Source organism: Mustelus asterias, chromosome 14 (assembly GCF_964213995.1).
Source record: "Mustelus asterias chromosome 14, sMusAst1.hap1.1, whole genome shotgun sequence".
NCBI lineage: Eukaryota > Metazoa > Chordata > Chondrichthyes > Carcharhiniformes > Triakidae > Mustelus > Mustelus asterias.
This window is the reverse complement of record NC_135814.1, coordinates 3,401,424-3,429,056: the sequence shown is the minus strand read 5'-3', so window position 1 is coordinate 3,429,056 and position 27,633 is coordinate 3,401,424. Positions and strand designations below refer to the sequence as shown.

The 27,633-nt window shown below is 45.6% G+C and overlaps 2 protein-coding genes across 8 annotated transcripts in view; both read left to right on the top strand.

Annotated features, from left to right (window-relative positions):
• The window catches only part of LOC144503452 (C-X-C chemokine receptor type 2-like), a 28,345-nt gene extending 25,002 nt beyond the window's left edge, over positions 1 to 3,343 (top strand). The window contains exon 3 of one of the 2 annotated variants that reach the window (XM_078227778.1): positions 42 to 3,343. In XM_078227778.1, coding sequence (XP_078083904.1) covers positions 44 to 1,147 — 1,104 coding nt within the window. In that variant the 5' untranslated portion in view covers positions 42 to 43 and the 3' untranslated portion in view covers positions 1,148 to 3,343. The remainder of the gene's footprint in view (positions 1 to 41) is intronic. The other variant, XM_078227779.1, reaches the window with a different exon arrangement.
• LOC144503453 (C-X-C chemokine receptor type 2-like) lies at positions 3,155 to 27,633 on the top strand. 6 transcript variants are annotated; one of them, XR_013499481.1, is made up of 3 exons: positions 3,283 to 3,343; positions 18,529 to 19,779; positions 27,622 to 27,633. XR_013499481.1 is itself a non-coding variant. In XM_078227782.1 (2 exons), the coding sequence occupies exon 2, from the start codon at positions 18,531 to 18,533 to the stop codon at positions 19,596 to 19,598; it is 1,068 nt and encodes a 355-aa protein (XP_078083908.1). In that variant the 5' UTR covers positions 3,155 to 3,305; positions 18,529 to 18,530; the 3' UTR covers positions 19,599 to 21,214. The 6 variants fall into 6 exon arrangements, 5 of the variants coding, with proteins under 5 accessions (XP_078083908.1, XP_078083907.1, XP_078083906.1 ...); XM_078227782.1 differs by lacking the exon at positions 27,622 to 27,633 and having other exon boundaries at positions 3,155 to 3,305; positions 18,529 to 21,214; XM_078227781.1 differs by lacking the exon at positions 27,622 to 27,633 and having other exon boundaries at positions 3,249 to 3,347; positions 18,529 to 21,214.

The window sequence follows — 27,633 nt, the reverse complement described above, 5'->3', positions numbered from 1 at the left end:
TTTAACTTGGCTTTATTCTCAATTGATTTTTTTTCTTTCAGGAATGGACGAGCTGATCAGGATGTTCATAAATGATTTTGATTTGTTTGGAAATGACACCAGTGAAGATTATTCTTACCTTTACAACTACACCGAAGATTATCCTTCCTTTGATGTTGACACGAGCCCCTGTACCGTTGCGATTGGTGGCAATTGGATTAACATGGCACTGGCTGTTGTTTATAGCCTGGTGTGTTTCCTCGCTGTGACAGGGAACATGATTGTAATGGTTGTCATACTTTCCAATCGACACACAATAATATTCACAGATATCTACCTGCTTCATCTGGCAGTGGCCGATCTGCTTTTTGCAGTGACTTTGCCTTTTTGGGCAGTGGATGCCATATCTGGCTGGGTGTTTGGTGATGCCATGTGTAAGATCATCAGCTTGTTACAGGAAGTTAACTTTTACAGTGGGATTCTGCTACTGGCTTGTATCAGTGTCAATCGTTATCTATCCATTGTCTACTCTACACAGACTCACAAACAGAAGAGACCATTTCTAATCAAGTTAGTTTGTATTGCCCTTTGGGTGCTGGCTATTATTCTATCATTACCCACTCTGTACAAAGGCGAATACGTGCCACACACTTCCAATAGAAAGATGTGTTATGAGATATTCAGTACTGAATCGGCTGAAACATGGAGAGTAGCCACCAGGTTGATGCGGCACATTATTGGGTTCCTCATCCCACTGGCTCTCATGATTTTCTGCTACAGCATGACAATTCAGCAACTGTGTCAGACGAAGGGATTCCAGAAGCAAAAAGCCATGAAGGTGATCATAGCAGTGGTGCTGGCTTTTCTCATTTGTTGGCTCCCACACAATATTACTGTGTTCATCGACACACTGATGAGGAGTGGGTTCATTGCTGACACTTGTGACAGGCGCAATCATATTGACAGAGCTCTATTTGGAACGCAAAGCTTGGGATTCCTGCATTGCTGCATCAACCCGATCTTATACGCATTCATCGGGGTGAAATTCAGGAACAAACTGCTCAAACTCTTGGCTACAAGAGGAATCATTAAACAAAGTGGAAGGCCACATTTTAAGAGATCTGTGTCCTCTTCTTCCGAATCGGGACTGATTTCAAGCACCATATAGAATCTTTGCAACAGAAGTACTTTGATCAATTAGCAAGATTGCAAACAAAATAAATAAAAATGAATGGACAGAGCTGTTGCAGAACTAAATCACTGAGTAACAGTGCTGTGTAACACTTAGGTATGAACAGAATGAAGTAGCTTTACCCTAATGGTTCTTTGTGTTTGTATCCAATACAAACTGGTCAGAAATAAGCCAAGGTTTTTCCATTGTAGGAGCTGTACACCAATCTCCACTGTATTATTTGTTTATCTTCTGATTACATTCTTTTGATTTCTGTATTATTCATCACAAATTGTTCACCAGGGTTACTTGCTGAACAGTTTCTACCCTGAAACATGGAATTTCATGGCACAGAATGAGGCCCTTTGGCCTATTTTGTCTGTGCTTCCTCTTTGAAAGAATAATTCAGTTGCACCCAAATTATCTGCTTTTTAAATCCCTCCCATTGTTCATTTACTGTTTTATCTGCTATTTCCTGTTTTAAATCAGCCTATACCAAATCCTTATCCAACTCACTACATTTAGTCTTCTTCCAGTTGAGTATCTTTGTCTTTGATTGTTCCTTGGCATTTTTCATAACTATTTTAAACCTAGTAAAGTGAAAGTAAAGTTTATTTATTAGTCACAAGTAAGGCTTACGTTAACACTGCAATGAAGTTACTGTGAAATTCCCCAAACACCGGTGCCTGTTTGAGTCAATGCACCTAACCAGCACGTCTTTCAGATTGTGGAGGCAACCGGAGCACCCAGAGGAATCCCAGGCAGATACAGGGAGAACGTGCAAACTCCACACAGACAGTGACCCAAACTGGGAATCGAACCCGGGTCCCTGGAGCTGTGAGGCAAGAGTGCTAACCACTGTGGCACCATGTCGCCCACCTAGTGGTAATATATTTGCTATTTCCTCAATGCAACATGCTCCACTTGCCCCATTTCATTCCGATAAAAAGATCATAGAATACCTACAGAGCAGAAGGAGGCCATTCAGCCCATTGATTCTGCACCAACTCTCCGACAGAGCATCTTATCCATGTGCTATCCCTGTAACTCCACGTATTTATCCTGCTAACTAATCCCCTAACCCACAAATCTTGGGCCAATCCACCTACCCTGAACATCTTTGGACTGTGGGAGGAAACCAGAGCACGGGAAGAAAACCCACACAGTCGTGGGGAGAACATGCAAACTCCACACAGCCAGCCAAGGCTGGAATTGAACCCAGGTCCCTGGCGCTGTGAGACAGCAATGCTAATTATTGGACCACCGTGCCTCCAATCTCCACTGTATTAAGATATTAAAAATAACTACTTTCTCCTTCAATGGGAGGGATACATACTTGTCAAGAAATATCTTCTGCACACATTTCAGGATTCCTCCACCTCTTTTCCCCTTATGCTGTTGTTCCCTGATCTATTTTTGGGTAATTTATGTACCCCTTTATTAATAATCTAATGCCCTCCCTCTATGACAATAAATATTTCCATATTTCTCTGATTTTATATTCTGGAATTTCTTTGCAGTTTAGTTCCTTTATCTTGTTCCCACTATTGGTGCCTATAACATGGGAGAAATGAGAGGTGTGGGGGTGTGAAGGATAGATCTTGGAGATCCGCAGGACAGTTGCTGTGGTGAAGGAAAGGGTGTTGGATGTGCCCTTAAGCAGGTTTTTGTATTTTATGTATGTGTGATTGCTCTGAAATGTACTGAATAGCCATAGTGCCAGTTGCTGTGTTAGAGCCACTCAACAAAAATAGTTTTCTTAGGTTTTAAGTTTGAGAAATTGTTGAAAAAAGTGTTTGCAAAATAATCATTTATATTTGTTTCCATTTTATGCCAGTATTCTAACCAATAGCTTGTTTAGAAAGTATGGCTCAGAATACATTTTATAAGACGTGTTTGTCAGGTGGTCACAAGCTGAATGTTTTTTGGGTTAGTGCACAAATTGTTGACATTTGGAGCCTAAGTTATCTGTAGCTAACACCTGAATGTGAGAACGTGGACATCAGTTCGAGATATATGCCTTCAACTCCAGGAACTTTGAGATAATGGGTGTGTAAACTGCGACAAGGTTTATCAAGATCATGTGAACGAATGTAATTCAAAAGATATAAAACACGTGAAAGGAAGGGAATCATCTGGAAGGTTGAGTTGTAACGTATGTAACTTTGTCCTTTGTGATCTTGATGTTTGGTCGTGAGTATGTAACATTTAACTTTTAATAAACTGCAATTTTGGCATGAAGCAATACAGTATTCCAAAAATATGTTTATTTGTGTAAGTGCGACTTTAAAAGGGTGAAGAGGGTGGAAGAATCCACTGTTGAAAGGGTGAGTGTGTGAACTTGATATTTGGGTTCAACTTGTGTGACTTCTTTTGGCACCTTTCTCCATGTCTGGTGGCAGGACGCTTCCCTCTGGGCAGTGTGATTGACATACCTACATAAAAGCAAAATACTGCAGATTTGGCTCTCCAGCAGTTTCTGATTGATGTAACAGGCTGGCTTGGTGGATTGCAGACTAGAGAGTTTACAATTCCTGCCAGCAATGCTTGGCAATTTTCCTTAGAGAGGTTTTACACTTTTTGTCTGACTGTAGCCTTCCCTTGCTGTCCTCTGGGTACACATGACATTTGACTGATCATAATGCTATCAAGATAATGATAGTGTTGCATGTGGAACAGTTGAGAATTCTGGGTCTGTACTCGTTGGAGTTTAGAAGGATGAGGGGGATCTTATTGAAACTTACAGGATACTGTGAGGCCTGAATTGAGTGGGCGTGGAGAGGATGTTTCCATTAGTAGGAAAAACGGGAACCAGAGGGCACAACCTCAGGCTGAAGGGACGATCCTTTAAAACAGAGATGAAGAGGAACTTCTTCAGCCTGAGAGTGGTGAATCTGTGGAACTCTTTGCCGCAGAAGGCTGTGGAGGCCAGGTCATTGAGTGTCTTCAAGTCAGAAATAGATAGGTTCTTGATTAATAAGAGGATCAGAGGTTATGGGGAAAAGACAGGAGAATGGGGATGAGAAAAATATCAGCCATGATTGATTGGCGGAGCAGACTTGAAGGGAGACTTCAAAGGAGAAATTTTGAGAGTGCAGAGTTTGTATGTTCCTGTCAGGATTAAAGGTAAAGTAAATAGGAATAAGGAACCTTGGTTCTCGAGGGAGATTGTAACACCGATTAAGAGGAAGAGAGAGTTGTATGAAATGTACAGGCAGCAAGGAACAGATCAGATGCTCGAGGAGTATAAAAAGTGCAAGAAGCTACTCAAGAGGGAAATCAGCCGGGCTAAAAGAAGACATGAGGTTGCTTTTGCAGACAGAGTGAAGGAAAATCCAAAGAGCTTCTATAGGTATGTTAGGAGCAATAGGATAGTGAGGGATAAAATTGGTCCTCTTGAAGACCAGAGTGGTAGACCATGTATGGAACCAAAAGAGATGGGGGAGATACTAAATGGTTTTTTTGCATCCGTAGTGACTGAGGAAACGAGCATGGAGTCTACGGAAATAGGGCAAACAGGTAGGGAGGTCATGGAACCTTTACAGATTAAAGGGGAGGAGGTGCTTGCTGTCTTGAGGCAAATCGGAGTGGATAAATCCCCAGGACCGGACAGGGTATTCCCACGGACCTTGAGGGAAGCTAGTGTTGAACTTGCAGGGACCCTGGCAGACATATTTAAAATGTCAGTATTCATGGGGGAGGTGCCGGATGATTGGAGGGTGGCTCATGTTGTTCCGTTGTTTAAAAAAGGTTCCAAAAGAAATCCGGGAAATTATAGGCCAGTAAGTTTGACGTCGGTGGTGGGCAAGTTATTGGAAGGTGTGATAAGGGATAGGATCTACAAATATTTGGATAGACAGGGACTTATTAGGGAGAGTCAACATGGCTTTGTGCGTGGTAGGTCATGTTTGACCAATCTATTAGAGTTTTTAAGAACATAAGAACATAAGAAATAGGAGCAGGAGTAGGCCATCTAGCCCCTCGAGCCTGCCCCGCCATTCAATAAGATCATGGCTGATCTGACGTGGATCAGTACCACTTACCCGCCTGATCCCCATAACCCTTAATTCCCTTACCGCTCAGGAATCCATCCATCCGCGCTTTAAACATATTCAGCGAGGTAGCCTCCACCACCTCAGTGGGCAGAGAATTCCAGAGATTCACCACCCTCTGGGAGAAGAAGTTCCTCCTCAACTCTGTCTTAAACCGACCCCCCTTTATTTTGAGGCTGTGTCCTCTAGTTTTAACTTCCTTACTAAGTGGAAAGAATCTCTCCGCCTCCACCCTATCCAGCCCCCGCATTATCTTATAAGTCTCCATAAGATCCCCCCTCATCCTTCTAAACTCCAACGAGTACAAACCCAATCTCCTCAGCCTCTCCTCATAATCCAAACCCCTCATCTCCGGTATCAACCTGGTGAACCTTCTCTGCACTCCCTCCAATGCCAATATATCCTTCCTCATATAAGGGGACCAATACTGCACACAGTATTCCAGCTGCGGCCTCACCAATGCCCTGTACAGGTGCATCAAGACATCCCTGCTTTTTTCGAGGAGATTACCAGGAAAGTGGATGAAGGGAAGGCGATGGATGTTGTCTACCTGGATTTCAGCAAGGCCTTTGACAAGGTCCCTCATAGGAGTTTAGTTAGGAAGGTTCAGTCGCTGGGTATACATGGGGAGGGAGTAAATTGGATAAGACGCTGGCTCAATGGAAGAAGCCAGAGAGTGGTTGTGGAGGATTGCTTCTCTGAGTGGAGGCCTGTGGCTAGTGGTGTACCGCAGGGATCGGTGTTGGGTCCATTGTTGTTTGTCATCTATATCAATGATCTGGATGATAATGTGGTAAATTGGATCAGCAAATTTGCTGATGATACAAAGATTGGAGGTGTCGTGGACAGTGAGGAAGGTTTTCAAAGCTTGCAGAGGGATTTGGACCAACTAGAAAAATGGGCTGAAAAATGGCAAATGGAATTGAACGCAGACAAGTGTGAGATATTGCACTTTGGAAGGACAAACCAAAGTAGAACGTACAGGGTAAATGGTAGGACTCTGAAGAGTGCAGTTGAACAGAGGGGTCTGGGAATACAGGTACAGAATTCCCTAAAAGTGACGTCACAGGTGGATAGGGTCGTAAAGAGTGCCTTTGGTACATTGGCCTTCATAAATCGGAGTATCGAGTATAAAAGTTGGAGTGTTATGGTAAGGTTATATAAGGCATTGGTGAGGCCGAATTTAGAGTATTATGTACAGTTTTGGTCACCTAGTTACAGGAAGGATGTAAATAAGATTGAAAGAGTGCAGAGAAGGTTCACAAGGATGTTGCTGGGACTTGAGAAGCTGAGTTACAGAGAGAGATTGACTAGGTTGGGACTTTATTCCCTGGAGCGTAGAAGAATGAGGGGAGATTTGATAGAGGTGTATAAGATTTTGATGGGTATAGATAGAGTGAATGCAAGCAGGCTTTTTCCACTGAGGCTAGGGGAGAAAAAAACCAGAGGACATGGGTTAAGGGTGAAAGGAGAAAAGTTTAAAGGGAATATTAGGGAGGGCTTCTTCACGCAGAGAGTGGTGGGAGTGTGGAATGAGCTGCGGAATAAAGTGGTAAATGCTTTTAACATTTAACATTTAAGAAAAACTTGGATGGGTTCATGGATGAGAGGGGTGTGGAGGGATATGGTCCAAGTGCAGGTCAGTGGGACTAGGCAAAAAATGGTTCGGCACAGACAGGAAGGGCCAAAAGGCCTGTTTCTGAGCTGTAATTTTCTATGGTTCTATGGACAAGTGGCCTAATTCTGCTCCTTTGTCTTTTGGTCTTGTGATGAGACATGCATTGCGGTAAATTCAGAGAAAAATGAAAGAGGGAGCCAGTTTTTGAATTAATTGCTTGTTTCTCAGCCTGCTGTTGAAGAGTGCAGTGGAACAACTCTTAAAGAAATTGCACAGAAATTTTCTCGAGGCCCAATTGTTTCCACTTGTTTTCCACAAGTTTTTCATCAATATATCAATCAATGATGCAAATAAACATAGAACATAGAACATAGAAAGCCACAGCACAAACAGGCCCTTCGGCCCACAAGTTGCGCCGATCACATCCCCACCTCTAGGCCTATCTATAGCCCTCAATCCCATTAAATCCCATGTACTCATCCAGAAGTCTCTTAAAAGACCCCAACGAGTTTGCCTCCACCACCACCGACGTCAGCCTATTCCACTCACCCACCACCCTCTGAGTGAAAAACTTACCCCTGACATCTCCTCTGTACCTACCCCCCAGCACCTTAAACCTGTGTCCTCTCGTAGCAACCATTTCAGCCCTTGGAAATAGCCTCTGAGAGTCTACCCTATCCAGACCTCTCAACATCTTGTAAACCTCTATCAGGTCACCTCTCATCCTTCGTCTCTCCAGGGAGAAGAGACCAAGCTCCCTCAACCTATCCTCATAAGGCATGCCCCCCAATCCAGGCAACATCCTTGTAAATCTCCTCTGCACCCTTTCAATGGCTTCAACATCTTTCCTGTAATGAGGTGACCAGAACTGCGCGCAGTACTCCAAGTGGGGTCTAACCAGGGTCCTATAAAGCTGCAGCATTATCTCCCGACTCCTAAACTCAATCCCTCGATTAATGAAGGCCAGTACGCCGTACGCCTTCTTGACCGCATCCTCCACCTGCGAGGCCGATTTAAGAGTCCTATGGACCCGGACCCCAAGGTCCTTCTGATCCTCTACACTGCTAAGAATGGTACCCTTCATATTATACTGCTGCTTCATCCCATTGGATCTGCCAAAATGGATCACCACACACTTATCCGGGTTGAAGTCCATCTGCCACTTCTCCGCCCAGTCTTGCATTCTATCTATGTCTCGCTGCAACTTCTGACATCCCTCCAAACTATCCACAACACCACCTACCTTGGTGTCGTCAGCAAACTTACCAACCCATCCCTCCACTTCCTCATCCAGGTCATTTATGAAAATGACAAACAGCAAGGGTCCCAGAACAGATCCCTGGGGCACTCCACTGGTCACTGACCTCCATGCAGAGAAAGACCCCTCCACAGCCACTCTCTGCCTTCTGCAGGCAAGCCAGTTCTGGATCCACAAGGCAACAGCCCCTTGGATCCCATGCCCTCTCACTTTCTCAAGAAGTCTTGCATGGGGGACCTTATCGAACGCCTTGCTGAAGTCCATATAGACCACATCCACCGCTCTTCCTTCGTCAATGTGTTTGGTCACATTTTCAAAGAACTCAACCAGGCTCGTAAGGCACGACCTGCCCTTGACAAAGCCGTGCTGACTACTTTTGATCATACTAAACTTCTCTAGATGATCATAAATCCTGTCTCTCAGGATCCTCTCCATCAACTTACCAACCACTGAGGTTAGACTCACCGGTCGGTAATTTCCCGGGCTGTCCCTGTTCCCTTTCTTGAATATAGGGACCACATCTGCAATCCTCCAATCCTCCGGAACCTCTCCTGTCTCCATCGACGATGCAAAGATCATCGCCAAAGGCTCCGCAATCTCCTCCCTCGCCTCCCACAGTAACCTGGGGTACATCCCATCCGGTCCCGGCGACTTACCAACCTTGATGCCATTCAATAGTTCCAACACATCCTCTTTCTTAATGTCCACATGCTCGATCCTTTCTGTCCACCGCAAACCAGCAGTACAACCACCCAGATCCCTTTCCACCGTGAATACCGAGGTAAAGTATTCATTAAGCAGCTCCGCCATTTCTAACGGTTCCGCACAAACTTTTCCCCCTTCACCTTTTAAGGGTCCTATGCCTTCACATCTCATCCTTTTACCCTTGACATATTTGTAGAAAGCCTTGGGATTCTCCTTAATCTTACCCGCCAAGGCCTTCTCATGACCCCTTCTCGCTCTCCTAATTTCCTTCTTAAGCTCCTTCCTACATCCCGTATACTCCTCTAAATCCTTAACACCTCCTAGCTCTCTGAACCTTCTGTACGCCTCTCTTTTCTTATTCACCAGGTTCATCACAACCTTCGTGCACCACGGTTCCCGTACCCTACCAACACCCCCCTGTCTCATCGGAACGTTGTCATGCAGAGCTCCAGACAAACATTCCTTGAAAATCCTCCACTTTCCTTCGGTACTTTTCCCCAAGAATGCCTCCTTCCAATTTACCCGTCTAATTTCCTCCCTGATGACACTGTATTTCCCTTTACTCCAGAGAAACACTTTCCTAGCCTGCCTGATCCTATCTCTTTCCAATGCTATCGTGAAGGAGATAGAATTATGATCGCTATCCCCAAGATGCTCACCCACCGAGAGATCCTCCACCTGCCCAGGTTCATTAGCCAGCACCAGATCAAGTACAGCCTCTCCTCTAGTAGGCTTATCCACATACTGTGTCAGGAAACTCTCCTGGACACACCTAACAAACTCCTCTCCATCCAAACCCCTAGCCCTAGGGATATTCCAATCTATGTTTGGGAAATTAAAATCTCCCATCACGACAACTCTGTTATTCCTACATCTCTCCAGGATCTGTTTCCCCATCTGCTCCTCAACATCTCTGTTACTATTGGGCGGCCTATAGAAAACACCCAGCAAAGTTACCGACCCCTTCCTGTTCCTAACCTCCACCCACAGAGACTCCGTAGTCAATCCCTCCACGGCGTCCACCTTCTCTACAGCCGTGACACTATCCCTGATCAACAGTGCCACTCCCCCCCCTCTCTTGCCTCCCTCCCTGTCCTTCCTGAAACATCTAAAACCCGGCACCTGAAGCACCCAGTCCTGTCCCTGAGACATCCAAGTCTCCGTAATGGCCACCACATCACAATTCGAAGCAGCAATCCACGCTCTAAGCTCATCCACTTTATTCACTACACTCCTGGCATTAAAATAGACACATCTCAGACCTTCAGCCTGAGCACTTCCCTTCTCCATCACTCGTCTAACCTCCCTCTTACCCTGTCTACATTCCTTATCTATTTGCGAGCTAACCTCCTCGCTCTCAGTCCCCTCATTTCGATTCCCTCCCCCCAACCTTTCTAGTTTAAAGTCTCTCCAGTAGCCTTAGCCAACCTTCCCGCCAGGATATTGGTCCCCCTGGGATTCAAGTGCCACCCGTCTTTTTTAAACAGGTCACACCTGCCCCTAAAGAGGTCCCAATGATCCAAGTACCCAAATCCTTGTCCCTTGCTCCAGTCCCTCAGCCACGCATTCATTCTCCACCGATTCCTGTTCTCACTCTCCCGCGGCACAGGCAGCAATCCCGAGATTACTACCTTTGCATTCCTCTTTCTCAGCTGTCTACCTAACTCCCTATATTCTCTTTTCATGACCCCTTCCCTCTTCCTACCTATGTCAGCAGTACCTATATGCATCACGACCTTCGGCTCCTCTCCCTCCCCCTTCAGGATTTCTGGGACTCGACCAGAGACATCCCGGACCCCTGCACCAGGGAGGCAAACCACCATCCGAGAGTCCCGTCTGTGTCCGCAAAAACGCCTATCTGACCCCCTCACCGTAGAGTCCCCAATTAGCACTACCCTCCTTTCCTTACCCTTTTGCACTACTGGGCCAGGCTCAGCTCCAGAGACACTGCCACCGCTGCTTCCCCCAGGTGGGCTGTCCACCCCAGTAGTACTCAGACAGGAGTACTTATTGTTAAGGGGCACATCCACCGGGGTGCTCACCATCAACCGAGCTTTCTCCTTCCTCACTGTTACCCAGTTACCCTCCTCCCGTGGTCCCGGTGTGACCACCTGCCGATAGCTCCTGTCAATGACCTCCTCACTATCCCTAACCCGGCGAAGGTCCTCGAGCTGCAATTCCAGTTCCCTAACATGTTCCCTTAGGAACCGCAGCTCAACACACCCAGCACAGATATGGTCGTCCGGGAGGCTAGGAGCCTCCAGGACCTCCCACATCCTACATTGGGAACAACATACTGGCCTCACACTCATAATTGCCCCTTTAAACACACAGGGAAAAAAAAAGTGAATGAAAATTTTAAACTTACCTTTCCTCCTCCTGTTTTCTCCAAAGCCCTGCTCTCACTGGGTCTTTTTTTTTAGGTTAGAGGAGGAGGGAGGGTGGGATACTCTACAAGTGTAGAGTATCGGGATTCCTCTCTGTTCCAATTTATTGGGGAAAAAAAAAAATCTCTCTCTCCCAGACCTCCCTGCGCGACCACTTCCGGGTTTAGATATTTTTAAAGAAAAAACCCGCGAAAAAGTAAGTTAAAAAATAACAGCGCTTACCCGCAGCACTCCTCTCGCGAATCTCTCCCTCTCTGCTGCACTTCCAAGACGCAATGAAACTTACACAGGAACATACACAGGAAACTTCAGTGAATCTTCCGCCTAATGTGCAACAGCAGTGCAAATCATGTTGAGGAAATTGTTGGACATACCTGATCTCAACTGATTTGATATGAACTTGCAATGAATAAATAACCTCGCTCACTGACTGATGTTGATTCACTTTATCCTATCCCTTGAAATAAGTTTTTTTATTCATTCGTGGGACATTGGTGTCGCTGGCTGGCCAGTATTTATTGCCCATCCCTAGTTGCCCTTGAGAACAAAGAACAAAGAACAAAGAAAATTACAGCACAGGAACAGGCCCTTCGGCCCTCCAAGCCTGCACTGACCATGCTGCCCGACCTAACTAAAACCTCCTACCCTTCTGGAGACTATATCCCTCCATTCCCATCTTATTCATGTATTTGTCAAGATGCCCCTTAGAGGTCACTACTGTATCCGCTTCCACTACCTCCCCTGGCAACGAGTTCCAGGCATCGACTACTCTCTGTGTAAAAAATCTGCCTCGTACATCTCCTTTAAATCTTGCCCCTCGTACCTTAAACCTGTGCCCCCTAGTAATTGACTCTTCCACTCTGGGAAAAAGCTTCTGACTATCCACTCCATCCATGCCTCTCATAATCTTGTAGACTTCTATCAGGTCACCCGTCAACCTCCATCGTTCCAGTGAGAATAAACCAAGTTTCTCCATCCTCTCCTCATAGCTAATGCCCTCCATACCAGGCAACATCCTGGTAAATCTTTTCTGTATCCTCTCCAAAGCCTCCACATCCTTCTGGTAGTGTGGCGACCAGAATTGAACACAATATTCCAAGTGCGGCCTAACTAAGGTTCTATAAAGCTGCAACATGACTTGCCAATTTTTAAACTCAATGCCCCGGCCGATGAAGGCAAGCATGCTGTATGCCTCCTTGGCTACCTTCTCTACCTGCATTGCCACTTTCAGTGACCTGTGTACCTGTACACCCAGATCCCTTTGCCTATCAATACTCTTAAGGGTTCTGCAATTTACTATATATTTCTGACCTGTATTAGACCTTCCAAAATGCATTATCTCACATTTCTTCGGATTAAACTCCATCTGCCATCTCTCCGCCCAAGTCTCCAACTGATCTATATCCTGCTGTATCCTCTGATGGTCCTCATCGCTATCCGCAAATCCACCAACCTTTGTGTCATCCGCAAACTTACTAATCAAACTAGTTACATTTTCCTCCAAATCATTTATATATATTACAAACAGCAAAGGTCCCATCACTGATCCCTGAGGAATGCCACTTGTCACAGCCCTCCATTCAGAAACACACCCTTCCACTGCTACCCTGTCTTCTTTGACCGAGCCAGTTTTGTATCCACCTTGCCAGCTCACCTCTGATCCCATGCGACTTCACCTTCTGCACCAATCTGCCATGAGGGACCTTGTCAAAGGCCTTACTGAAGTCCATGTAGACAACATCCACTGCCCTACCCTCATCAATCATCTTCGTCACTTCCTCAAAAAACTCGATCACGTTTGTGAGACACGACCTCCCCTTCACAGAACCATGTTGCCTCTCACTAATACGTCCACTTATTTCCAAGTGGGAATAAATCCTGTCTCGAAGAACCCTCTCCAATAATTTCCCTACCACTGATGTGAGGCTCACAGGCCTGTAATTACCTGGATTATTCTTGCTACCCTTCTTAAACAATGGAACAACATTGGCTATTCTCCAATCCTCTGAGACCTCCCCTGTAGCCAGTGAGAATATAAAGATTTCTCTCAAGGCCCCAGCAATTTCCTCCCTTGCCTCTCTCAGTATTCTGGGGTAAATCCCATCAGGCCCTGGGGACTTGTCTACCTTAATGTTCCTCAAGAACCCCAATACCTCCTCCTTTTTGATCTCAACATGACTCAAACTATCTACACATCCTTTCCCAGACTCATCATCCACCAAGTCCTTCTCTTTGGTGAATACTGACGCAAAGTACTCATTTAATACCTCGCCCATTTCCTCTGGCTCCACGCATAGATTCCCTCCCTTGTCCTTGATTGGGCCAACCCTCTCCCTGGCTACTCTCTTGCTCTTTATGTATGTATAAAAAGCCTTGGGATTTTCCTTAATCCTGCTGGTCAATGCTTTTTCGCGACCCCTTTTAGCCCTCCTTACTCCTTGCTTAAGTTTCTTTCTACTTTCCTTGTATTCCACACTTGCTTCGTGTGCTCCCAGCCTCCAAGCTTTGACAAATGCTTCCTTTTTCTCTTTGATTAGGCTCACAATATCTCTCATTATCCAAGGTTCCCAAAACTTGCCATACTTATCCTTCATTCTTACAGGAATGTGTCAGTCCTGAATCCCTGTCAACCTATTCTTGAAAGCCTCCCACATGCCACATGTTGATTTGCCCTCAAACATCTGCCCCCAGTCTACATTCTTCAGTTCCTGTCTAATATTGTTGTAATTAGCCTTCCCCCAGTTTAGCACCTTAACCTGAGGACTACACTTCTCTTTATCCATCAGTACCTTAAAGCTTACTGAATTGCGGTAACTGTTCCCGAACTGCTCCTCTACTGAAACATCGACCACCTGGCCGGGCTCATTCCCCAATAGATCCAGTATGGCCCCTTCCCTAGTTGGATTATCAACATACTGTTTCAAGAAGCCCTCCTGGATGCTCCCTACAAACTCTGCCCCATCCATACCCCTAGCACTAAGTGAGTCCCTGTCAACATAAGGGAAGTTAAAATCTCCCACCAAAACAACCTGTTACTTTTACACCTTGCCCAAATCTGCCTGCATATCTGTTCCTCTATCTCCCGCTGGCAGTTGGGTGGCCTATAGTAAACCCCTAACATTGTGACTACACCTTTCCTATTCCTGAGCTCTACCTATATTGTCTCGCTGTATGAGCCCTCCGAGGTGTCCTCCCGGAGTACAGCTGTGATATTCTCCTTAACCAGTAGTGCAAATCCCCCAACCCTTTTACATCCCCCTCTATCCCGCCTGAAACATCTGTATCCTGGAATGTTAAGCTGCCAATCCTGTCCTTCCCTTAACCAAGTCTCTGTAATGGCAACAACATCGCAGTTCCTAGATAGATAGGTAGAAAGAAACCCTACAGTGCAGAAGAAGGCCATTTGGCCCATCGAGTCTGCACCGACCACAATCCCACCCAGGCCCTACCCCCACATATTTTACCCGCTAATCCCTCTAACCTACACATCCCAGGACTCTAAGGGGCAATTTTTATAACCTGGCCAATCAACCTAACCCGCACATCTTTGGACTGTGGGAGGAAACCGGAGCACCCGGAGGAAACCCACGCAGACACGAGGAGAATGTGCAAACTCCACACAGACAGTGACCCGAGCCGGGAATCGAACCCGGGACCCTGGAGCTGTGAAGCAGCAGTGCTAACCACTGTGCTACCGTGCCGCCCAAATCCAAGCTCTAAGTTCATCTGCCTTACCTGTTGCACTTGCATTGAAACAAATGCACTTCAGTCCACCAGACCCTCTTTGATTAGCAACCTCACCCTGCCTGCATGGTGGTGGTGAGCTGCCTTCTTGAATCGCTGCAGTCCACATGCTGTGGGTTGAGCCACAATGCCGTTAGAGAGGAAATTCCAGGATTTTGACCCAGCTTGTACTGTTTTAATTTTGTTTTATCTTTGTGATCCATGACCTCAATTTCCTGACATGTTTGCTGTGTCTCAATTCCTCTGATTAGTCCATTGCCTTTAGCTGTCCTACTTTTTCCTTGTATCTTCCTTGGGCCCATTGTTGCCTCAGTTAACCCAACAGATGTGAAATTCCTGCCACCTCAAATGATTCTCCAATTTCCATGGTAATTAAATGGAAGTCTGAGGTTCCTGTTCTTACAAACATAAGACTATATATATAAACTTGGAGCAGGAATAGACCACTCGTCTGATAATGGTTGACCTGATTGTAATTTCAAAGTTATAAAGCTTCCAACAGTTGAATCAGGAAGTGGTTGTCTGCCATTCACATAGATTTAAGCTACTTTCTATGGCCGGATTCTCCCAAAAATAAACCTAAGTGCCTCCCACCTCCCACCAGCCTGAAAACTAATATTGGGCAGGAAAAGGCCCTTAAATGGTCATTAAAGGCCCTCAATTGGGGCAAGAGCTAACTTCCTATTCAAGGTCCTGCCTAGCACAAAATATAAAAACTGATAGTAAAAGTTTTTACAAATATATAAAAAGGAAAAGAGTAGCTAAAGTAAATGTTGGACCCTTAGAAGACGAGAAGGGGATTTAATAATGGGAAATGAGGAAATGGCCGAGGCCTGAAACAAGTTTTTTGTGTCGGTCTTCATGGTAGAGGACACAAATAGCTTATCGAAAATTGATGGTCGTGGGACTGTAGGGGGTGAGGTCCTTAAAACAATTACTATTACTAAAGAGGTAGTGCTTGGTCGGCTAATGGGACTAAAGGTAGTCATGTCCCCGGGCCCGGATGGAATGCATCCCAGGGAACTGAAAGAAATGGCAGAAGTAATAGCGGATGCGTTGGTTGTAATTTATCAAAATTCACTGGACTCTGGGGAAGTGCCGGCTGATTGGAAAACAGCTAATGTGACGCCACTGTTTAACAAAGGAGGTAGACAAAAGGCAGGTAACTACAGGCCGGTTAGCTTAACGTCCGTAGTTGGGAAATTGCTGGAATCCATCATTAAAGAAGAAATAGCAGGACACCTGGAAAAAAATGGTTCGATCAAGCAGACGCAGCATGGATTCATGAAGGGAAAGTCGTGTTTGACGAACTTACTGGATTTCTATGAACATGTAACGAGTGCAGTTGACAGAGGGGAACAGGTGGATGTGGTGTTTTTGGATTTCCAGAAGGCGTTCGATAAGGTGCCTCACAAAAGGTTGCTGCAGTAGATTAGGGTACACGGAGTTGGGGGTAAAGTGTTAGGTGGATTGAGGATTGGTTATCTAACAGGAAGCAGAGAGTTGGAATAAATGGGTGCTTTTCTGGTTGGCAGTTGGTGACTCGTGGCGTGCCACAAGGATCGGTGCTGGGGCCTCAACTGTTTACCATATACATAGACGATCTGGAGGAGGGGACCGAGTGTAGGGTAACAAAGTTTGCGGATGATACACAGATGAGTGGGAAAGCGAATTGCGTGGAGGATGTGGAAAGTCTGCAGAGAGATTTGGATAGGTTAAGTGAGTGGGCAAGGATCTGGCAGATGGAGTATAACATTGACAAGTGTGAGGTTATCCACTTTGGAAGGAATAAGAGTAAAATGGACTATTATTTAAATGTTGAAAAATTACAACATGCTACTGTGCAGAGGGACCTGGAGGTCCTTGTGCATGAATCGCAAAAACTCAGTTTGCAGGTGCAGCAGGTGATCAAGAAGGCAAATGGAATGTTGGCCTTTATCGCGAAGGGGATGGAGTATAAAAGCAGGGAGGTCTTGCTGCAACTGTACAGGGTACTGGTGAGGCCGCAACTGGAGTACTGTGTGCAATTTTGGTCCCCTTATTTGCGGAAGGATGTATTGGCCTTGGAGGGAGTACAGAGAAGGTTCACCAGGTTGATACCGGAGATGAGGGGGTTAGCTTATGAGGAGAGATTGAGTAGATTGGGCCTGTACTCATTGGAGTTTAGAAGGCTGAGGGGAGATCTTATAGAGACATACAAGATAATGAAGGGGCGAGACAGGGTAGAGGCAGAGAGATTCTTTCCACTTAGAAAGGAAACAAGAACGAGAGGACACTGCCTCAAAATAAGGGGGAGTCAGTTTAGGACAGAGTTGAGGAGGAACTTTTTCTCTCAGAGGGTAGTGAATCTCTGGAATTCTCTGCCCATTGAAACAGTGGAGGCTACCTCGTTAAATATGTTCAAGTCACAGGTAGATAGATTTCTGATCAATAAGGGAATTAAGGGTTATGGGGGGCGGGTGGGTAAGTGGAGCTAAACGACTATCAAATCAGCCATGATCTTATTGAATGGCGGGGCAGGCTCGAGGGGTTAGATGGCCTACTCCTGCTCCTATTTCTTATGTTCTTATTATGTTCTGCCCTACCATAAAATCATGAGTGGGTCAGAGCAAATGGCATGTAGGAGGGAATCCTATCCATACAATTTCACGCTTCCCCTGCTTCAAAAGCCACCAGGAGGAGGGAAGGAGGGTTAAATTCAGATCCATATAGTACACTTCCTTCATCTATCCAATCAGTTAATTACTATATCATAAATCCTCCGATATAGGACAAGTCCACATTGGCTATTTATGAACAACACGTCTTTCAAAATCTTCAAAGTACTTCAAATTATATATTCAAAGTGTTTTCCATCAGACATAGAATCCCTACAGTGCAGAAGGAGGCCATTCGGCCCATTAAGTCTGCACTGACCACAATCCCACCCAGGCCCTATTCCCGTAACCCCACATATTTACCTTTGCTTATCCTCCTGCCACTAAGGGCCAATTTAGCATGATCAATCAAACTAACCCGGACATCTTTGGAGTGTGGGAGGAAACCAGAGCACCCGGAGGAAACCCACGCAGACACAGGGAGAATGTGCAACCTCCACGCAGTCACCCGAGGCCAGAATTGAACCCAGGTCCTTGGCGCTGTGAGGCAGCAGCGCTAACCACTGTGCCACTGTGCCACCCTAAGACTAACTTGTTTCGTGGTTAACACTGCTGTTCACAGCACCAGGGACCCAAGTTCGATTCCAGCCTTGGGTAGCTGTGCAGGTTTCCTCCGGGTGCTCCAGTTTCCTCCCACACTGCAAAGATGTGCAGGTTCGGTGGATTGGCTGTGCTAAATTGCCCCTTAGTATCCAAAGATGTATAGATCAGGTGGGATTCTATGAAGTTAATTCCTTTCTCTGTTATTGAAGAAAGGTGTTATACTTTGTATTCTCCAATCCCAAAACATATATATATAGATATATATTGCATAGTTAAGGATTAAATAATCGTGGTCAGAGCTTCTGCTATTCCCCTGATTTTTATTATAACGAGCGAGGATATAAGGCCATGATGACAGCAATTCATTTATATGTTGGCTTATCTCAATTCCAGATTTATTTTTGTATCTTTCAGAAATGTCCACCCAAGCCAGCATCAACGATGAGATAGACTTTGACAATTTGTTTGAAAATTACACTGACGAAGACTACTATTTGGCTGATTCCAACGTAAAACCCTGTATCACTGTGATCCTTGACAATTGGATCAACACAGCAATTGCTGTTGTCTATTGCCTGGTTTGTTTCTTTGCTACAGCAGGGAACATGGTTGTAATCATTGTCATGCTTTACAATCGACGCACGATATCATCCACAGATATCTACCTGCTTCATCTGGCAGTGGCCGATCTGCTTTTTGCCGTGACTTTGCCTTTTTGGGCAGTGGATGCCATATCTGGCTGGGTGTTTGGTGATGCCATGTGTAAGATCATCAGCTTGTTACAGGAAGTTAACTTTTACAGTGGGATACTGCTACTGGCTTGCATCAGTGTCGATCGCTATCTGTCCATTGTCCACTCTACACAGACATACATGTGGAAGAAATTATTTTTAACTAAGCTGGCCTGTATTGCTGTCTGGTTCATGGCCATTCTTCTGTCTTTACCAAATATGTACAAAGGCATATATACTCCACCTAGGTCCAGCATAACAATCTGTATGGAAATATTCAGTGGTGAATCAGTTGAAACATGGAAAGCAATCACCAAGTTTTGGTGGAAGTTAATTGGATTCCTCATCCCACTGGCTGTCATGATCTTCTGCTACAGTATGATGATCTGGAAACTGTGTCAGACAAAGGGATTCCGGAAACAGGAAGCCATGAAAGTCATCATAGCAGTGGTGCTGGCTTTTCTCATCTGTTGGCTGCCATACAATATTACTGTGCTCATCGACATGCTAATGAGGAGCAAACTCATTGACGAAACTTGTGACAGGCAGAATCATATTGACAGAGCTCTGTCTGCAACTCAAACCTTGGGATTTTTGCACAGCTGCATTAACCCAATCCTATATGCATTCATCGGGGTAAATTTCAGGAGGAATGTGATTAATCTCTTGGCTACAAAAGGAATTATTAAACAAAGTAAAGAGTCCAAGTTGAGGAGGTCTGTTATATCCTCCTCTGACCCTGGACTCACTTAAACCAATCAATAGTCTAAAACTAAAAGGCAGAGGTTTAAGGTGAGAGGGGAGAGATACAAAAGGGTCCAGAGGGACAATGTTTTCACACAGAGGGTGGTGAGTGTCTGGAACGAGCTGCCAGAGATAGTAGTAGAGGCGGGTACAATTTTGTCTTTTAAAAAGCATTTAGACAGTTACATGGGTAAATGGGTATAGAGGGATATAGGCCAAATGCGGGCAATTGGGACTAGCTTAGTGGATAAGAGAAAAGGGAGGCATGGACAAGTTGGGCCGAAGGGTCTTTTTCTATGCTGTAAACCTCTATGACTCTATAAGATGCCAAATAATTGATAAAGGGATGTGGATTTTCAGAAGGCTTTTGAAAAAATCCCCGACAGATGGTTGGCTAGCAAAATTAAAGAACATGGGATGTCATAATACACTGGCATGGATTAAGAATTGGTTAGTAAGCAGAAAACAGAGAGTAGGAATAAATGGCTCATTCTTACATTGGCAGGCTGTAACTAGTGGGGTATGATGTGGCGATGCCGGCGTTGGACTGGGGTAAACACAGTAAGAAGTCTCACAACACCAGGTTGAAGTCCAACAGGTTTATTTGGTAGCAAAAGCCACTAGCTTTTGGAGCGCTGCCCCTTCGTCAGGTGAGTGGGAGTTCTGTTCACAAACAGGGCATATAAAGACACAAACACAATTTACAAAATAATGATTGGAATGCGAGTCTTTACAGGTAATCAAGTCTTAAAGGTACAGACAATGTGAGTGGAGAGAGTATTAAGCACAGGTTAAAGAGATGTGTATTGTCTCCAGACAGGACAGTTAGTGAGATTTTGCAAGTCCAGGCAAGTTGTGGGGGTTACAGATAGTGTGACATGAACCCAAGATCCCGGTTGAGGCCGTCCTCATGTGTGCGGAACTTGGCTATCAGTCTCTGCTCAGCGACTCTGCGCTGTCCTGTGTCGTGAAGGCCGCCTTGGAGAACGCTTACCCGAAGATCAGAGGCTGAATGCCCGTGACCGCTGAAGTGTTTCGCGACAGGAAGAGAACACTCTTGCCTGGTGCTCATATGGATAAACACAGTGAGAAGTCTCACACCACCAGTCTCACAACGTCAGGTAAGTCAGTGACTTACCTGACAAAGGAGCAGCGCTCCAAAAGCTAGTGGCTTTTGCTACCAAATAAACCTGTTGGACTTTAACCTGGTGTGTTTACTCCAGTCCAACGCCGGCATCTCCACATCATGACGCTCATATGGATGACAGATGAGAATTACTTTGGGCTTTTGATTTGTCCTGTTTATGATGGCCAATCAAACGTCCATCAACATTTACACTTTGAATTATTCAGAGTATGACAATGGGTGTAATGTTACCCCATGGCGATTCACCCCTTGAGGAAATTGGCAGGAGTAAAGGAAGAACACTCATAGGACAAGCACCAGAGTCAGTTCCATGGCAAACACATTCTAAATGTGGAAGATTTAATTTTTGTCCAAATACTACCAGCTATTCATAATGTGCTGATAAGTTTTTAAAAACTGATCAACTGTAAGTAATTTTATGAGACATATTTGTACCTAATGGATTGTCTATCAAATCAAATAAATTTTATGAAAACTGTGTTCTCTCAGCTTGCCTTTATCATCGGTATACACTTTGGGACTGCTGTTATAAGTTCTAAGTTAGGGGTTAAGGAATCTTTGGATTAAGACCCAGATGGTTAAATACAACAACAATAGCTTGTATCTAGATAGCTTAGCTTATGAGGGTTAGCTTATGAGGAGAGATTGAGTAGACTGGGCCTGTACTCATTGGAGTTTAGAAGGTTGAGGGGATATCTTATAGAGACATATAAGATAATGAAGGGGCTAGACAGGGTAGAGGCAGCGAGGTTATTTTCACTTACAATGGAAACAAGAACTAGGGGGCATTGCCTCAAAATACAGGGGAGTCAATTTAGAACAGAGTTGAGGAGGAACTTCTTCTCCCAGATGGTAGTGAAGTTTTGGAATTCTCTGCCCAATGAAGCAGCAGAGACTACCTCATTAAATGTGTTTAAGTCACAGATAGATTTTTAACCATTAAGGGAATTAAGGGTTATGGGGAGCGGGCGGGTAAGTGGAACTGAACCCACTATCAGATCAGCCATGATCTTATTGAATGGCGGAGCAGGCTTGAGGGGCTAGATGGCCTACTCCTGCTCCTATTTCTTATGTTCTTAGACACTTTTCCTTGTGTAGTGATACATGAGGCAGACAAAGCATGTGCCTATATATGTTTTCATAGTTAGTTTCTCCTGGGACAGGTTGCTTGCCTGCTACCAGAAGCTATAGCTACAGTTGGCACTCTACATCATGCATGGCCAACCAGGAACCACTCCCACTCTTACCACCTGCCATAGCTGTATGGGAAGGATTTACAAATTGGTAATAAAATGGTTTGGTCAGGAATGCAGCTTCTGAGGCCATCAAGCTCTTGAACTCAGGGCCTCCGGTTCAAACTGTGAAAATATGTGCCTTTAAAAAATGTATTTGTGTCATGGTTCTTGTGAAGGGTGGCATGGTGGCACAGTGGTTAGCATTGCTGCCTCACAGCACTAGGGGCACAGGTTCAATTCCCAGCTTGGGTCACTGTCTGTGCAGAGTTTGCACGTTCTCCCCGTGTCTGCGTGGGTTTCTTCTGGGTGCTCCGGTTTCCTCCCACAGTCTGAAAGACCTGCTGGTTAGGTGCATTGGCCGTGCTAAATTCTCCCTCTGTTTACTCGAACTGGTGCCGAAGTGTAGTGACTAGGGGATTTTCACAGTAACTTCACTGCAGTGCTAATGTAAGCCTTACTTGTGACACTAATAAATAAACTTTTAAACTTTATACGTCAGCTCTGATTCTGGTGCTGATTGTCTCCAAACAGCAGCCCACATGCTGAAAATGCAGAAGAATAATTGCTCCGAGCTAATGGGGTATTTGTTTTAATCTGAGCAAATGCATTTTTGTTATTTTTCGGATTTTCCCCTGGGGTTTCAGAGTACTGTTTAATTAGATCAACTGACAAGAAGTAAGTCATGTGAACGGGTAGAACTAGGTTTACTGAGAGGAAAGCAGGCAGTTGCTATTTGAATTTGAAAGGAACAGCTCTTTCTCTCTCCCTCTCTCTGGAAATTGAAGTCTGGGACATGATAGAACATTGCAATCTCTCTCCAGAGGTCTGCAAAAGGCAAGAGGTGTTTTTTCTCTCTCCCTCTTTGGAATTCTCCTATTTGAGGACGGGTTACTCGCTGGAGTTCTGCCGTTTGAGGACAGATCTTTCTCTGAAGGCTGCTATCTGAGAATCAGAAGACAGGTCTCTCTCTCTCTCTTCCTCTGTCCAGAGGGGTTAAAAGGCTGGTGGACTGGCAACTCACATAAACCTGTATGTTTTGCTAACTGAATCTGAACGAGAGTTTATGTCTATGGGGATGTTGCTTAATTAGAACTAATAGAGATAGCTGGCAGTTCAGAATTATACCTTGTCATGTATTTCAATTAGTAAAAGGTATGCTAATTTTGTTTATTATAATTAAACTGTATTTGCTAAATAAAGCTTGTGTGAATAAAAACTTCTTCATGGGCCAGTAGAATCACACCTGGAGCAAAACAGTAGCTCACAGTAATACTCACAAAATCAAAAATAGTTGGAGATTGGGTTAACTTTATAATATACCGTGGTGTTTTGATCTGTTCCCTAACAAGACGCAGCGTTGCTACCCACTGAGCCACAAGACTTCCCTTGCATTTAGGTAGCATCTTTAATATAAAAAAAGTTTGATCGGGATTCATGGAAATATAATCAGAAAAATGGATTCAGAGTCAGAGAAGGACATGTGAGGAGGCGATGAATAAAGAACGTACAAAGTATATTGTAAGGATGGTCTTAAAGGTGGAGATGGAGACCAAGTGGGGTGGGAGAGCGGGCGGGGTGGGAGAGCGGGCAAGATGGGAGAGCGGGCGGGGTGGGAGAGCGGGCAAGATGGGAGAGCGGGCGGGGTGGGAGAGCGGATGGGGTGAGAGAGCGGGCGGGGTGGGAGAGCAGGCGGGGTGGGAGAGCGGGTGGGGTGAGAAAGCGGGCGGGGTGGGAGAGTGGGCGGGGTGGGAGAGCGGGCGGGGTGGGAGAGCGGGCGGGGTGGGGAGCAGGCGGGGTGGGAGAGCGGGCGGGGTGGGAGAGCGGGCGGGGTGGGGGAGCGGGCGGGGTGGGGGAGCGGGCGGGGTGGGAGAGCGGGCGGGGTGGGAGAGCGGGCGGGGTGGGGGAGCGGGCGGGGTGGGAGAACGGGTGGGGTGGGGGAGCGGGCGGGGTGGGAGAGTGGGCGGGGTGGGAGAGCGGGCGGGGTGGGGGAGCGGACGGGGTGGGGGAGCGGGCGAGGTGGGGGAGCGGGCGGGGTGGGGGAGCGGGCGAGGTGGGGGAGCGGGCGGGGTGGGAGAGCGAGCGGGGTGGGAGAGCGGGCGGGGTGGGAGAGCGGGCGGGGTGGGAGAGCGGGCGGGATGGGAGAGCGGGCGGGGTGGGAGAGCGGGCGGGATGGGAGAGCGGGCGGGGTGGGAGAGCGGGCGGGGTGGGGGAGCGGGCGGGGTGGGAGAGCGGGCGGGGTGGGAGAGCGGGCGGGGTGGGAGAGTGGGTGGGGTGGGAGAGCGGGCGGGGTGGGAGAGCGGGCGGGGTGGGAGAGCGGGCGGGGTGGGAGAGCGGGCGGGGTGGGAGAGCGGGCGGGGTGGGAGAGCGGGCGGGGTGGGAGAGCAGGCGGGATGGGAGAGCGGGCGGGGTGGGAGAGCGGGCGGGGTGGGAGAGCGGGCGGGGTGGGAGAGCAGGCGGTATGGGAGAGCGGGTGACTAATGTTTCAGCAGGAAATTCCCGGGTTTATGGCCTCAGCTGTTTATGGCACGGCCATAAATTGTGGTTTGAAGGGAAGGGGAATGCACAGGAGGCCAGAACTGGAAAAGCACTGAATCTTTGGAGGGCTCTTTGGCTGGAGAACATTACAGAAAAAGGAAGGATGAAACCATAGAGGGATCTAATATCAAGGATAAATTTTTAAATTTGAGGCCTTGAATAGCCAGTGAAGGTTAATGAGAACAGGGCTGATTAGTGAATGTGAATTGGTGTGGGATACAGTACACAGCTAGCAAAGATTTGAATTACGTTATGTTTGCAATGTATGAATGACACGAGATCAGCCAATAGGGCATTGGATTTTTAAATTTGAAGGTAACAAATGCAAAAATGAGTGTTTTAGCATCAGATGGGTTGAGACAGGACACTCTGGAAGGGAAGGGGGAGAGTGAAGAGCCAGTGGTCACGGTATACGTCGGTACCAATGACAGGTAAAAAAGGGATGAGGTTCTCAAAGCAGAATATCAGGAGTTTGGAAGAAAGTTGAGAAGTTGGACCTCAAAGGTAGTAATTTCAGGATTACTACCGGTGCCACGTGCTAGTCAGAGTAGAAATAGCAGGATATATATGATGAATATGTGGTTGAAGCGATGGTGTGAGGGGAGGGTTTCAGATTCCTGGGGTATTGGGACCGATTCTGGGGGAGGTGGGACCTGTCCAAACTAAACAGGTTACACTTGGGCAGGACCGGGACTGATGTCCTGGGGGGAGTATTTTCTAATGTGGTTGAGGAGGGTTTAAACTAAAATGTCAGGGGGAGGGAACCTTTTCAAGGAGTAAGATGAGGGGGCATCAAGGATCAAACCAAAGACAAAAAGAAGAATAAGAAAAGTAATTAGCAGAGAAACCAAAGGCCAGATTCAAACAGTGCCTTAGTGAAAAATAGTGGGGATGTTAAAAAGACAAGCCTTCAGGCTTTGTGCCTTAATTTGCAGAGCATTCGCAATAAAGTGGATAAATTAATCACGCAAATAGATGTAAATGGGCATGATATGGTTCGCATTATGGAGACATGGCTGCACAGTGGCCAGGGATGGGAACTGAACATCCATGGGTATTGAGCATTTAGGAAGGACAGACAAAAATGTAAAGATGGTGGAGTTACATTGCTGGTTAAAGAAGAAACTAATACCATACCGAGGAAGGATATTAGCTCTGACAATGTGGAATCTATATGGGTAGAGCTAAGAAACACCAAGGGCCAAAATATTAGAGGTTGTACTACTACCCCCAAACTGTAGTGGTGATGTTGGCAATCACATTAAACAGGAAATTAGAGATGCATGCAATGAAGGAACATCTGTAATTATGGGTGATTTTAATCTGCACATAGATTGGGCAAATCAAATTAGTCACAATACCATACAGGAGGAATTCCTGGAGTGTGTCTGGCTTGGTTTTGTGGACCATTACGTTGAGGAAACAACCAGAGAGCAGGCCATTCTGGACCGAGTACTGTGTAATGAGAAGGAAATCGTTGACAATCTAGCTGTACAAGGCCCCTTGGGGATGAGTGATCATAACATGATAGAAATTATCATCAAGCTGGAGAGTGACATAGTTGATTCTGAGACGAGGGTCCTGAATTTTAATAAAGGAAACTACAATGATATGAGGCGCAAGTTGGCTATGATGGATTGGCAAACTTAAAGGGATGACTGTGGATAGACAACAGCAAACATTCAAGATGCTTATGGGTGAACTGCAATAATTGTTTATTCTTGTCTGGCGCAAAAGGAATTTCACAGTAACCTCATTGCAGTGTTAATGTAAGCCTTACTAGTGACTTTAACTTTAAGTAAAACTGGAATGGTGATTAAACAATGACTTACAAGGGAAATTAAAGACAGTATTACATCCAAGGGAAAGGCACACAAACTGGCCAAGAAAACAACAAACCTGAGGATTGGAAGAAGTTTAGAATTCAGCAAAGGAGTACCAAGGGATTGATTAAGAAAGGGGAAATAGAGTATGAGAGTGAGCTTGAGGGCAACATAAAAACTGACTGTAAAAGTTTCTCTAGGTATGTGAGGAGTAAACGACTGGTGAAGACAAATGTAGGTCCCTTACAGTCAGAAACAGGGGAATTTATAATGGAGAACAAAGAAATAACTGACCAACTGAATGCATACTTTGGTTCTGTCCTCATAAAAGAGGACATAAATAAGGTACCAGAAATGTTAGGGAATACAGGATTTAGTGAGAGGGAGGAACTGAAGGAAATCAGTATTAGTAGAAAAAATGGTGCTGCGGAAATTGAAGGGATTGAAGGCCAGTAAATCCCCAGGGCCTGATAATCTACATCCCAGAGTACTTAAGGAAGTGTCCTGTGAAGTAGTGGGTGCATTGGTGGTCATCTCCCAAGATTCAATAGACTCTGGAACAGTTCCTATGGATTGGAAGGTGTCTAATGTAACCCCACCATTTAAAAAGGGAGGCAGAGAGAAAACACGGAATTATAGACCAGTCAGCCTGACGTCGATAGTGGGGAATATTATAGAATCCATTAACAAGGATGTTAGAACAGAGCACTTGGAAAACAGTGCAGAATCAGACATGGTCAGCATGGATCTAAAAAAGGGAAATCATACTTGATAAACTACTGGAATTCTTCAAAGATGTAACTAGTAGAGTTGATGAGGGGGAGCGAGTGGATGTGGTTTCTTTGGACTTTCAGAGGCTTTTGACAAAGTCCCACTAAGAGATTAAAATGTGTATAAAATTAATGTGCATGGGATTGAGGGTAGTGTATTGAGATGGATAGAAAACTGGTTGGAAGACCGGTAACAAAAAGTAGGAATAAACAGGTCTTTTTCAAAATGGTAGGCAGTAGCCGCAGGGATCAGGGCTGGGATCCCAGCTATTCACAGTATATATTAATGATTTAGATGAGGGAACTAAATGTAATATCTCTAAATTTGCACGTGACACAAAGCTGGGTAGGACGGTGAGCTGTGAGGAGTATACAGAGATCCTTTAGTGTGATTTGGACAAGTTGAGTGAGTGGGCAAATGCATGGCAGATGCAGTATAATGTGGATAAATGTGAGGTTATCCACTTTGGTAGCAAAAACAGGAAGGCAGATTACTATCTGAATGCCCATAAATTAGGAGAGGGGAATGGGTAA